General features: G+C 40.2%; 1 protein-coding gene across 1 annotated transcript in view; it reads left to right on the forward strand.

Annotated features, from left to right (window-relative positions):
* The first annotated feature begins 4061 nt into the window (after positions 1-4061).
* Positions 4062-12953, forward strand: part of LOC124270146 — a 42768-nt gene continuing 33876 nt past the window's right edge. The window contains exon 1 of the mRNA XM_046705174.1: positions 4062-4571. Within this exon, the coding sequence (XP_046561130.1) occupies positions 4464-4571 (108 nt within the window). The 5' untranslated portion in view covers positions 4062-4463. The remainder of the gene's footprint in view (positions 4572-12953) is intronic.

Below are 12953 nucleotides of genomic sequence, written 5' to 3' on the forward strand. Positions count from 1 at the left end.
AACTTCCAGTTGCAATGTCAAACAAACGTCCTATTGTAATGCCAGACAAACGTCCAATTGTAACATCCGACAAACGTCCAGTTGTAATGTCAAACAAGCGTCCTATTGCAATGCCAAACAAACGTCCAATTGTAACATCCTAAAAACGTCCAGTTGTAATGTCAAACAAGCGTCCTATCGCAATGGCAAACAAACGTCCAATTGTAACATCCGACAAACGTCCAGTTGTAATGTCAAACAAGCGTCCTATTGCAATGGCAAACAAACGTCCAGTTGTAACATCCGACAAACGTCCAGTTGTAATGTCAAACAAACGTCCTATTGTAACATCCGACAAACGTCCAGTTGTAATGTCAAACAAGCGTCCTATTGCAATGGCAAACAAACGTCCAGTTCTAACATCCGACAAACGTCCAGTTGTAATGTCAAACAAGCGTCCTATTGCAATGTCAAACAAATTTCCTATTGTAACATCCGACAAACGTCCAGTTGTAATGTCAAACAAACGTCCTATTGTAACATCCGACAAACGTCCTGTTGTAATGTCAAACAAGCGTCCTATTGCAATGGCAAACAAACGTCCAGTTGTAACATCCGACAAACGTCCAGTTGTAATGTCAAACAAAAGTCCAATTGTAACATTCGACAAGCGTCCAGTTGTAATGTCAAACAAGCGTCCTATTGCAATGTCAAACAAACGTCCAATTGTAACATCCGACAAACGTCCAGTTGTAATGTCAAACAAACGTCCAATTGTAACATCCGACAAACGTCCAGTTGTAATGTCAAACAAACGTCCTATTGCAATGTCAAACAAACGTCCAGTTGTAATGTCAAACAAACGTCCAATTGTAATGTCAAACAAACGTCTTATTGCAATGTCAGACAAACTTCCAGTTGCAATGTCAAACAAACGTCCTATTGTAATGCCAGACAAACGTCCAATTGTAACATCCGACAAACGTCCAGTTGTAATGTCAAACAAGCGTCCTATTGCAATGCCAAACAAACGTCCAATTGTAACATACGACAAACGTCCTGTTGTAATGTCAAACAAACGTCCTATTGCAATGTCAAACAAACGTCCAATTGTAACATCCGACAAACGTCCAGTTGAAATGTCAAACAAGCGTCCTATTGCAATGTCAAACAAACGTCCAATTGTAACATCCGACAAACGTCCAGTTGTAATGTGAAACAAGCGTCCTATTGCAATGTCAAACAAACGTCCAACTGTAACGTGACACGTCGAATTGTAATGTCATAAAAACGTCCAATTCTAATGTCAAACAAACGTCCAATTGTAATGTCCGACAAACGTCCTATTGCAATGTCCAACAAATGTCCAAATTGTAATGTCAGATAAACGTCCTATTGTAACGTCATACAAACGTCCAATGATAATGTCTGAAAAACGTCCAAGCGTAATGTCCGACAAACGTCCAATTGCAATGTCCGACAAACGTCCAATTCTAATATCCGACAAACGTCTAATTGTAATGTCCGAGTGACATAGGTCGCAGAGGTTTACTACTCTGGTGAAATACATTCACTCACTCAACTTCTAGTCACTGACTGTTCTAAGTAACTAGCTAAGGTGTCAGTTAAAGATTAATGCTTGTTGAAAGTATTAAACAATCATAAGCGCGAGCCATTGTGGTAATTGCACAATATATAGTTGTGAGTTCTAGTTACCTACACTGCTATAATTCTAGTCATGAAAAGGATCTAGCCTTTATGATATATCTAGCTAGTTTCAAGTACTAGTCTAGGACGTATAGACTGATCCCCGCTCTGGTTGCAGCAGTCCCTATACAATAAGGGGCGGTGTGGTAGCCGAGCTAGTGGTTAACGCGTTCGCTCATCTCGGCGAAGACCCAGGTTCGATTCCCCACATGGGTACAATCTGTGAAACCCATTTCTGGTCTATCCCGCTGTGATATTGCTGAAATATTGCTAAAAGTGGCGTAAAACCAAACTCACCCACCCCATACAATAAAGTGTTGTGCAAAAAGTGCCCCAAAACTGTTTGAAGCGTGATAAAATGACAGATCTGACAGCCAGATTACGCCTTGACAGACACCACCAAGAGCAAGGTTCTTGTCTCGTCGTGAGAGCTGTTGTTAAAAACGGAGTCAAAGTGAGGAATATCTGGATGATATTTGTATCTGGACTGCGCCTAATGGATTGTGTGCCTGCGATTAGATTCATGTATCTGTATCCTACATATCCTGTTTGTCTTTAAGGAAGACACCTGTGAAGACCTGGGTCTTCAGCAACCCATGCTTGTCGTAAGAGGCGACTAACGGGATCGGGTGGTCTGGCTCGCTGACTTGGTTGATGCAGGTCATCGTATCCCAGCTGAGCATATCGATGCTAATGATGTCAAACACTGGATTGTCTGGCCCATTACTTAAGGGATCGACGTAAAACAAACAAATAACAAACAATAGATTCAGTCTTATTAATTAAAACCACAGACTACAGACCACCAAAAACCAAAGTGTGACCACATTATTGGGGATCATGGGCAAGGCTGACAGTACCTTTGCTTCCTGCATATTTCCCCAGCAGGACTTATGTCATCACTTTGGTAATCAGTGACTGTAAGTTAACTAGTGGGCGGGGCTTATTTATCGGGACTGGATTGGTCTATTACAAAGTAAGCTTGCCAAGGTCGCTAATGTAAACTGTAATCATAAATGGAATTATGTTCCACTAGGTGCAGTAGGGTAGCCTCGAGGTTTAAGCGTTCGTTCACGCCGAAGACCCAGGCTAGTTATTCTCGAAAGCTAGTCCTACGAACTTCTTTAGCCCATTCTTAACACATTGGCTACGATCAAAGTTAAGAATTCTTAGGGCTACGAACGTTTCGAGAATAAAGCCCCTGGTTCGATTCCTCACATAGGAACAATGTTCGAAACCCATTTGGTGTGGTATTGCTGGAATATTGTTAAAAGCGGCGTAAATCTATACTCACTCGCTCGCCTACTACGTTCCACTGGCAGGACGGAAACATGTTTATGCTACTTAAACCCTTCGTGTCACCACCAGACATGATCGTAATATTAAACTGATGTTAAAACACATTTGACTTATTCAACATTTATCAATTTGTTCAGTTTCTCTTAAGAGCCCAAGAATTAAATGAGCTTTGATGTTTTTAAAGGGATCATTTAGAACCGTTAAGGTAGGTATCCGTCGTGAGCGATAGGTCGGAAGAATGGTAAAATAGATCTCCATGAAACCAGAGGGGCGGTGGGGTAGCCCAGTTGTTAAAGCGTTAGCTCATCACGCCAAAGACCCGGGTTCAATTCCCCACATGGGTACATTGTGTGAAGCCCATTTCCGGTGTCCCCCGCCGTAATATTGCTGGAATATTGCTAAAAGCGGCGTAAAAAGCCAACTCACTCACCCACTGAAACAAGAGACGACTTAATGGATCAAGGACATGGTTAATTGGATGTCATCGTAACCCGACGGCTTGGATGATTGCTCATACTATTGACCCCTGACTTGTATATAGATATGCATTTAGCTGTATCGTTAAACAATATACATAAACCATTATTTTCTTCTCGTTTTTTTAAGAACTATGGGAATAAACAATGGTCATATTAACATTATTAACATTCGATTTGTTTGACGTAATCAAATTCTCACAAAGCTTTGCCCTAATCTCTACCAACTGTAAACGTCTACTGTTATCAAGCCTTTCGTTCGAGACCGAGTATCATAACGTCACGTGATACAATCAAGATCGATCAGTAAAGATATCGATGAGAAGTCGTGCGAATGAGACTTGAACGTGTTGACAAATACCCTTCATGGGAAAGCCTTCATATGTTAAATTATACAACGCCATTTATGCAGATCTTATCGAGACAAGCCAAATGGACCGATATTGATTTTGACAGATCGGTTTAAACTATTGTTGACATTCGCCGGCCTACTCGTATCCACAATATAGTTACCACGATCCCTTCACCCAATACCCCTATATACCAGTGGACTCGACCACAGAAAGTAATTTGTTCTTGTGTTTAATTGTCAGCGAACAAACACGGGGGGTATTACATGTATGCCTTTATATACAGGACTACTATTATCTGATAAGTCAACCAGTCGTCGGCTTGGCGTGAAGAAATCTCAACCTGTATGCTTAGCAAATGTTTCCAATACGTCGACACAAACACCAAGGGCTAATCAATACCCGGGTAGAGAAAGTTGGCTTGAATGAAAGCAGCGGAGCATAAAACGTCGTGCCGGGTTATTGTTAGATTAGAACCAATATACGAACGTCTTGGGGCGAGCTTCAGGTGTGCTTGATAAAGCATGGTGCTTAATCCTGCTAGACGCCAGCCATGTTAGTCCTACGGAGTGAAAGCTTCCAGTCGCCTGTCGAGAATCACCGTTGACATAAGGTGTGAAATCAACGATAAGGTCTCGGATTTACTGCCAAAATGTCCAGGTGCAAGTGGAACTTCTCTACCTTAGATGAACTTCACAAGACAGCCAATGTCAGTCTCAAGTTGGCCATGATTAACGAACGCTCTAAACGTTGGGGGAAGGTAGGAATTGTTATTATGTATTTTATATGTATGTATGTGCGTTCGTACACTGTGAGGTATATGACAGTTGTTTTGTCTCTGCATTGTTGGCTTGGTGGTCATGTCAGTTATTGAGAGTTTCCCTAATCTTCTTGCTTGTATATATTGACATATTTATTTTGATATATATGACAGTATATTCAGCATACCGGAATCCTCAGTTTACCTGTATCAGAAAGGATATACGTGTCCAAAGATACATAGCTAAAGCAGACCATTCGTTGTGAAACTTTCATCTAATCGAACATATATTTCTATAAATGAGAGTGAATCATATATGTACGTACCTACCTAACACACACACAGACAGACACACACACATATATACATACATTCACACATACATACTTACATACAAACCTTAATCAGATGACCTAACAACTTTCAACCAAATGAAATAAATATATTCATTTGTACATTGTCATAAGATATTCTTGTATATTTTACAGAAATACGTATGTCGATGATGATTTTAAGACATGAATTTCATTTCTGGCGCTATACACGAAGAATGCTGAGAAAACACTGTGTGAAATGTTATTCTAGTCAGAGCTTCTGTTACGGTATGTTACTGCCCGACATGAGTTGACTGGGTAAACACAAAACAGATTTCGAATTTATTACACAAGACAGTAAACATCGATTTGATCAGCTGATATGCCTTGTTCTCGAAACCTATCTTAGAACTACGAGTGTTTAAACTGGCACACCTGAAAACAGATTTACGACTGTGCTATTTTGTCCAACGAGGCCCTGACGAGACACTTACTTGTCTAATTCATTCCTATGAGACCCGACATTTTGCTTTTTGTCAAAAACTGTACAATCACACTGTCATTTTAAAACTTTTTTCAAAAGCATGTTTATAAAGTATATTAAAACATGTGATACTTCATGATAGTGTTAGCCTAATAGTAAAAACGTTCGTTCGTTACGCCGAAGACCCGGGTTCGATTCCCACATGGGTACGTACAATGTGTGAAGCCCATTTCTGGTGTCCCCCGCTGTGATATTGCTGGAATATTGCTAAAAGACGCGTGATACTATATTCACTCACTCAGTCAGTCGCTCACCCACTCACTCACTCACTCACCCATACCAGTGTTATAAGACGAAACACACGTACGTAATACCTATATTAATCCTTCTCTAATTCTTCATTAGTGGATCCAGCGCCTTAATAGTGTTTGCAAAGATTAATTCGGCATAAGACTTCTCCAACCAATAGATCCTTACGAATGCTAAATAATCGTTTCCAGCTTCAAGTCGTCATATATTTTAGCTCTGTCTTATGACATTAATGATAATGTTACTGATTCAAGATGTAACGGCATTAATGTCAGGATTCCACCGTAACGTATGTCAACACGCTAAACGATGCTTAAATCATTCAAACATTAGATAATCCACCAATCAGATTTTGTCCATAGTGGTAGCGTTCCATCAGGTTGAGACACTCCGACGATAATCCAGCCCGTTGTGTTGGCTGTCTCGATCCAACTAATACCTTAGCCAGCAATGTTCCAGCCAATCCGATCGCCTCCGTGGTGTAGTGGTTAGAGCGTCCGCCCGTAAAGCGGAAGGTCGCGGGTTCGATCCCCGACAGCGTCAAACCAAAAGACGTTAAAATATGGTACTTGTTGGTCCCCTGCCTGGCGCTTGACATTAATGGGTACAACAAGGACTGGTCGGCTCGGAGTCAGTATAATGTGTCTGAGTGGGGTATTCATGCTTCACTGCGGCATGGTATCTCAGTGGGCTAGCACTATAAAACCAGCTTAAGTCTGGGCTAGTACAAGCAGCCACACATACAAATACACGCGCATGCACGTCGTCATATGAGCGAAATATTCTCAAGCACGACGTTAAACCCCATATCACCTCACCTCCAGTCAAATCACATACAATGTGTCCCCGGCCGTGAAATAATGCTAAAAGCGGCGTAAAACTCACTCACTCACCCACTCACTCACTCACTAAACGGTCAGTCTCTGATATCTAATTTGTAGAGAAAGAAGCACCTATATTTACATTGAACAGAAGCCCAAATGAAAAGGTTGATTCAGAGGGTGTGTCAAGACACCCTCACGGACTTTAGCATTACTGCAATGGCTGGGCGGAAGGAATTAATTTAGTTCAGGGACTACGACGGGCTAAGCTGTTAGAAACGTCATGGTTTACAGATAAACTTAACGAGAGCGAACTCATTAATCATCACGAGATAACCTCGGTCAGAAACAATATTTTGTACACACTGTACCCTGATTTGTGGTGATGTTGGGTGTCCTGTGTGTACCTAGTTCCCAAATACCTTGAAGTACCTTCCCGGTACTAAAGTGTTTGTTTGTTTGTTTGTTTGTTATTGTCGCACTCAACAATGTTGCAGTTACACGTATGACGGTGGTTTGCATAGAATCGATGGAGACCAGACGATGTAGTGATTGTCACCAAAAAGCATACATCTATGCACATGGGATATGACGACATGCAAAAAAACAAGTCAACGAGCATGACACCCCCATCCCTTTAGTCTGCTCTTGTGACAATCGGGGCGGTGGGGTAGGCTAGTGGTTAGAGCGGTGGCTCGTCACGCCGAAGACCCGGGTTCGAATCCCAACATGGGTACAATGTGTGAAGCCCATTTCTGGTGTCCCCCGCCGTGATGTTGCTGGAATATTGCTAAAAGCGGCGTAAAACAAAACTCAGTCAGTCAGTCTTGTGACAATCATGCACAGACCATCGTCTACCTATATCTTCACGAGCATGGCGCAAAAGTGACAATGAGTCCTCACAAACCAGTTCCCTATAAGTTCTACTACCACGTTAATGAACCCATGTTTGATCCGTCTGTCAGAAGACAGCAAATCACAATTAATATTATATCACATATGTGATATTTCCACCAGTTTGACAAGTGTTGATATATACAAAATATAGAAACGACAGTTTTGTGTCACGAATATTTGAGATGACATTTTGACTTCAGTGTTCACTACAAAACACTTTGTTCTGTAAATGAAGTTACCTTTTCGATTCTGTCGGTGCCAACATCATAGAATAAACACGAGTGAAGGTCCGGGTTAGAATTGGTCCTCAGCAACCCATGCTTGTCGTAACAGGCAACTATCGGGTGGTCAGGCTTACTCACTTGGTTGACACATGGCATCGTATCCCAATTGCGTAGGTAGATGATCATGCTGTTGATCACTGTATTGTCTGGTCCAGACTCGATTATGTACAGATAGAGACCGCTATCATATAGCTGGAATATTGCGGCGAGTGGCGTTAAACAACAAACAAACAAAATATAAAATCATGTGTACTTAATGATGTTTATTACAAAGTACAGCTGGCAATATTTCTATCCGAGAGTGCACCTGTGCACCACCTGGTCGGTAACATGAACTGAACATTTCCAAGTACACACGTGTTACCCGGAAATGCACGTGATAGTCATGCAAAAAACGTTTCGCACGAAATAGAAACCGGAATTGTACTGACTGACATTTGCCAGCGTTGATTGGAAGAGCATTTCGTTAAGAGACTTGAACATATTGATAAATCTGATTATTTTCGATTATTTCGTTTAGCCATAAAAACAAATAAAAGGAGTGGTTATATGCTAATTTTAAGTGGAATGCTTGTTCATGCTGTGGGAGGCTATTCCATGAAATATGCACGCCTCGCTTCAAACGCAATTAACCGGAACAACTTTCACGGTACATTCCTGTGTTGAAGTCACAGCAGGCGCATCTACTGAACATAACTTCGATTAATGTTTGTGTCGTGTCTTTGTGTTTGTGTATCTATATGTAGATATACTTAAATATATCCATTACTCATATATACTCATTACGAATGAGTAAGTCGGGTTTTACGCCTCTTTTAACAATATTCCAGCAACCATATAGTTATGAGAGACATAAAATGATTGCCGTATATACACATGACTGAAATACACATGGTATAACAAGCTTTACGATAAAACGTAGGGAAAGAAAGATAAAAGGTAGTGAAAACGGAAAACAAATTAAAACAAGTTTACATTTACATATAAAAGGATATTACTATTGCACATATAAACAATTCCTTCTTCTAGCGAGAATAAAATGGCAGGTTTTGACAGCTGAAAACTTAAAAAGGGGCTGGACAGGATAAAATGTAGTTTGCTTGTATCACAGAAGCTAATAAAATCGGGTTCGGCATCTTCACACTTGGATAGAAGCTGTGATCTCTCATTTGTATACCGTGGACACTTCAATAAAACGTGGCATTCATCCTCTATTTGGTCTGGGCAGTTAAAACAAGTTCTCTCCCCTAACGGTATATTGCAGTGGCGGCCGGTTTCTACCTACAGTGGTGCAACTCCACACCTGATTTTAGCAAGAACACTCCTATAATGACGAGGCATATTGGATAATAGAGAATACTACACGAGGTCTCATTACATACGAATTATACGAAACGAGTGTCCTTCCTATGGTATATTGCAGTGGCGCCCGGTTTCTACCTACAGTGGTGCAAACTCCACACCTGATTTTAGCAAGAACACTCCTATAATGACGAGGCATATTGGATAATAGAGAATACTACACGAGGCCTCATTACATACGAATTATACGAAACGAGTGTCCTTCCTATGGTATCTGATCGAGCGAAAGCGAGGTCAGAAACCATAGGAAGGTCACGAGTTTCGTATAATTCGTATGTTATGAGACCGAGTGAGGTATTTTATTTATTACCCACGTCTCACATGCATTAAATTGACAAAATAGCGTATTTTTGTTATTTTTATGGTTTCAAACGGAAACCGGTTTCATAAAGAGGTTGCAGAAGAATTTTGTTCTGTAGTACACTTTTTGCATGACGTCACACTGTAATGACGTCACTGCCTTGGTAACCGACGTCACGATGCATGTCAGTTGTCATCGCCTCGTACAGCCTCCTACAGTAAACTACTCCGTAGCACCCCGTTTCTTGGTTTGCAGTTGCTACACTCGGCTAACATCACTGGTGGAAACTTAGCGTTTATGTTTTTCGACGGATATAATGTCTCAGTTCGACTCACAATTAAACAGCAATACGGCAACGTTCGCAATGTTTACATTCCCACAATGCATATTAGTTGTAGAATGAATGAATTCACGTGTTTGTTATGAATGAAAAAGTAGTTCCGTCACAACGTGACCTAACTGAGAATCATCGGTTATCCAATCAAATCGTTAGAATCTCAGGTCAAGTCGTTACGACACAGGTCAACGCGATACGACACTCGTGTGACGTACGAGATTAGTATGCAACTACTCATACGTTGACCACGTGGGTAATAAAACGTAGTCTTCTGCTTCATAAGAAAGTTTACATCTGTTGTAGCTGCCTAACTTATTACCACCAACTCCTCTTCGTCCACGTGGGCTTGCTAACTAGCGTTTCCAGATTTCAGTGACGTCTTGGTAGAGTTTCGTGGATACTTCACGGACAACGAACTTCGGACAGTATCTGTTCTCCAGAGGGATGAAGTGGTGTAGGCTGAGGCTGGTTAACTTTCTGTGCACTCTTGTCGTCCAGTTTCTTGCGTGTACTTCAACGCTGGGACCAGAGCCAGATTCTGTGTGTAACTCAGTGATTCTCCATATAGCGTAGACGATTATACTGTCTTGTTACACTGCTCCACTGCCGGACGACCGTGGGCATCCATCCCATATCTCCTCCAAAGGCGTTATTTGGAGCAAATTTCCTTAAGCCCAGAAAGAAGCGTGTTGCTCTGTGCTGAACGGCTTCTATACACTTCCTATATATTATTTCACATGACCAAAGTAGCCCAGTTGTGAATGCGTAATGCACGCGTTGAATTCTATAAGGAAAGACGTTTCAAGTGTTCTTTGCTCGCGCGTGTAATAACATTTATATAAAGAAAAGTAATATGTTGGTTGAAGTCATTTGGTCCCTGTTTCAATTTTTTTTAAAAATCAAATTAAATAGAATAATGTTGACAATCATTTAAATGAAATGTATTTAAACGCGTGACCCCTGTTATGACGGCGTAATGCACTCGTTCTGTAAGTTGAATTCTGAGATATTATTTTGCTAATGTTGGGTGAGTAATAAATGCAATACTAAACGATGCCCCGTGTAATACCATATTTATAAAACTTTCGCTTTCGCTCGTTAGATACCAAACCACTCATTCGATTCATAATATGGTATTTCACTGGACATCGTTTAGTATTCTCAGTATATCCAGTATATTGTTCAGGGTCCGCTTGTACAGCGCGATCTTCCCGCTACATGACAATCTTGTCTACGTTAGATTGTGGGGGGTTATGATTGTCGTAGTAGCGCTAAGATCGTTTTCTGTAAGTGCTCTCAGATGACGTCATGAAATCAATTCGTGACGTCATAACACTGCATGACGTCATGTCTTAATTCTCAACATTAGGGGGCTCTGTGAGCAAATATGAATTGTAAACCAAAAGTCACTGTGTTCTTTAATCTGATTGGTTGATAAATATGATCAAATGGTATTCGATTCCCGGAAATTCGCTGCGTATTAATACATACAAACATCGCTCACACCATTGTATTGTTACGTCGTCAGCTGAGATGACGTCATTCAAATCATATTGTGACGTAAAGTCCGAATGACGTCACAAATTAGCAGTTCCAGATGCTACCATGGGAGACAGCCGAAACGGCCAGCTGATGACATTGCACTGCTGTACCCGTACTCTATGTCAATAAGTGCAGACACAAAAGCGTGTGTGGACCTTTTGGTTTACTTTTTTTGTTTACAATGTCGATAAACATCGCCGTCGGTTCCAAATGAATTCCCGTGCTTCAGATACTCAATAACACCCGGAAATTGGTCAACACATGATGTTTATCTCCTAATTGAATCGATCAGTCATTTATTTCATTTTACTGTTGATTGTGTGACCTGTTATTCATCATTCTTCATGTCAATTAGATGTATGGATAAAGTCATTTTTCGGTCGTGTCGAACCTCGCACAACTCGCAGTATTTATGTAGACCCCTTCAACTTCGACTGTATGAGCAAATGTCGGAAAGTTATAACACACATTGTCCCCGTATCGGTAATGTGTCACGTATATTCGATGGCGTTTATTTATGTAAGCGAACTTGACATATGTAGGCTGTCAGTTTAGATATGTAATGTCTGTTCGATATTACGAATCGAATCACTTTCAACCATTCATGCACACGCTGACAATCAATTCATAGCTGTATTCAAAACAACTGTTGGTATTTTCCTCATTGCTCATCTGTCTACTGTCATATTCAGTGTGACCTTAAATCATTTTCTAACAAAACATTGACGTCAATAGACGATATTTTCTATTATCTGATTAAGGAACAACGTATGCAAAGTTAGTTGTGTCAAAAATAGAAATTTTGTTCATTTTAGCAACACATAATACAGTATTATAATGAAGATTAAACGGACTTGTATTTTTTTCCGACAAGATTATGTATCTTGGAAGGATCAATACGATCAAAGCCGAACACAATGACAGTAAGTCCAATATTGACGTTTATATCATATCCTATACAACGACGGGTTAGATAGGTTCGCTGAGGTCAATGTACTTCCTGTCTAACGCCTGAGCCACATAACCTTTTTTGTCCAGAGAAAATGAACCTTTGATCGGTATGCGGTTCATGTTAAGCCAGGGAAACTCAATAATCCCTTACGTTTCTATTTTTTGTATATGGAGAATTATATGATTGTGTTTCTTAACTGAATCAGTGAAAATGCTGATCGACTATATATAGCGATATGCTTGGAAAATATTCAGTTATGGTCTTGTCTACTCGAGTGTAGGATATTATGACTTCCATTTTTCTATCCATTACCTTTCATCAGCTCCACAAGGTGTATAAGACAACCTAGAGAACCCCAGAATGATATTTATCATTAATTACAACATATAGTTTAAGAACAATGTTCGTAAACTATCGTTTAGGTTTGTTATCTATAATGACTAATGAGGGTAGAAAAACCTCTGTCGAGACAGAAATTCGATATAGTCCTTTATGTAACATAGGAATTAAAAATGAAATTCATTTCACAATGAAATGTCCTTGCTATATCATGAATTAATACAGAACTATATACCGTACCATTTTCTAGCAAATCAACCCCTGTATGCATATATATCTTTGTTACAAACTAATAAAATATTATGTTCAATTGTCATCGTATATAAAGCAGGAAGTAACAAAAACACTTCTTATAAAACGAATTGTATATCCTTAAATATATGTGTAAATATAAAAACATATTCCTATATCACTGTAAACTGCATGTATATGGGCCGGAG

This window comes from Haliotis rubra, unplaced genomic scaffold (assembly GCF_003918875.1).
Source record: "Haliotis rubra isolate DU_JTF1 unplaced genomic scaffold, ASM391887v1 Scf15, whole genome shotgun sequence".
In the NCBI taxonomy this organism is placed as follows: Eukaryota; Metazoa; Mollusca; class Gastropoda; order Lepetellida; family Haliotidae; genus Haliotis; species Haliotis rubra.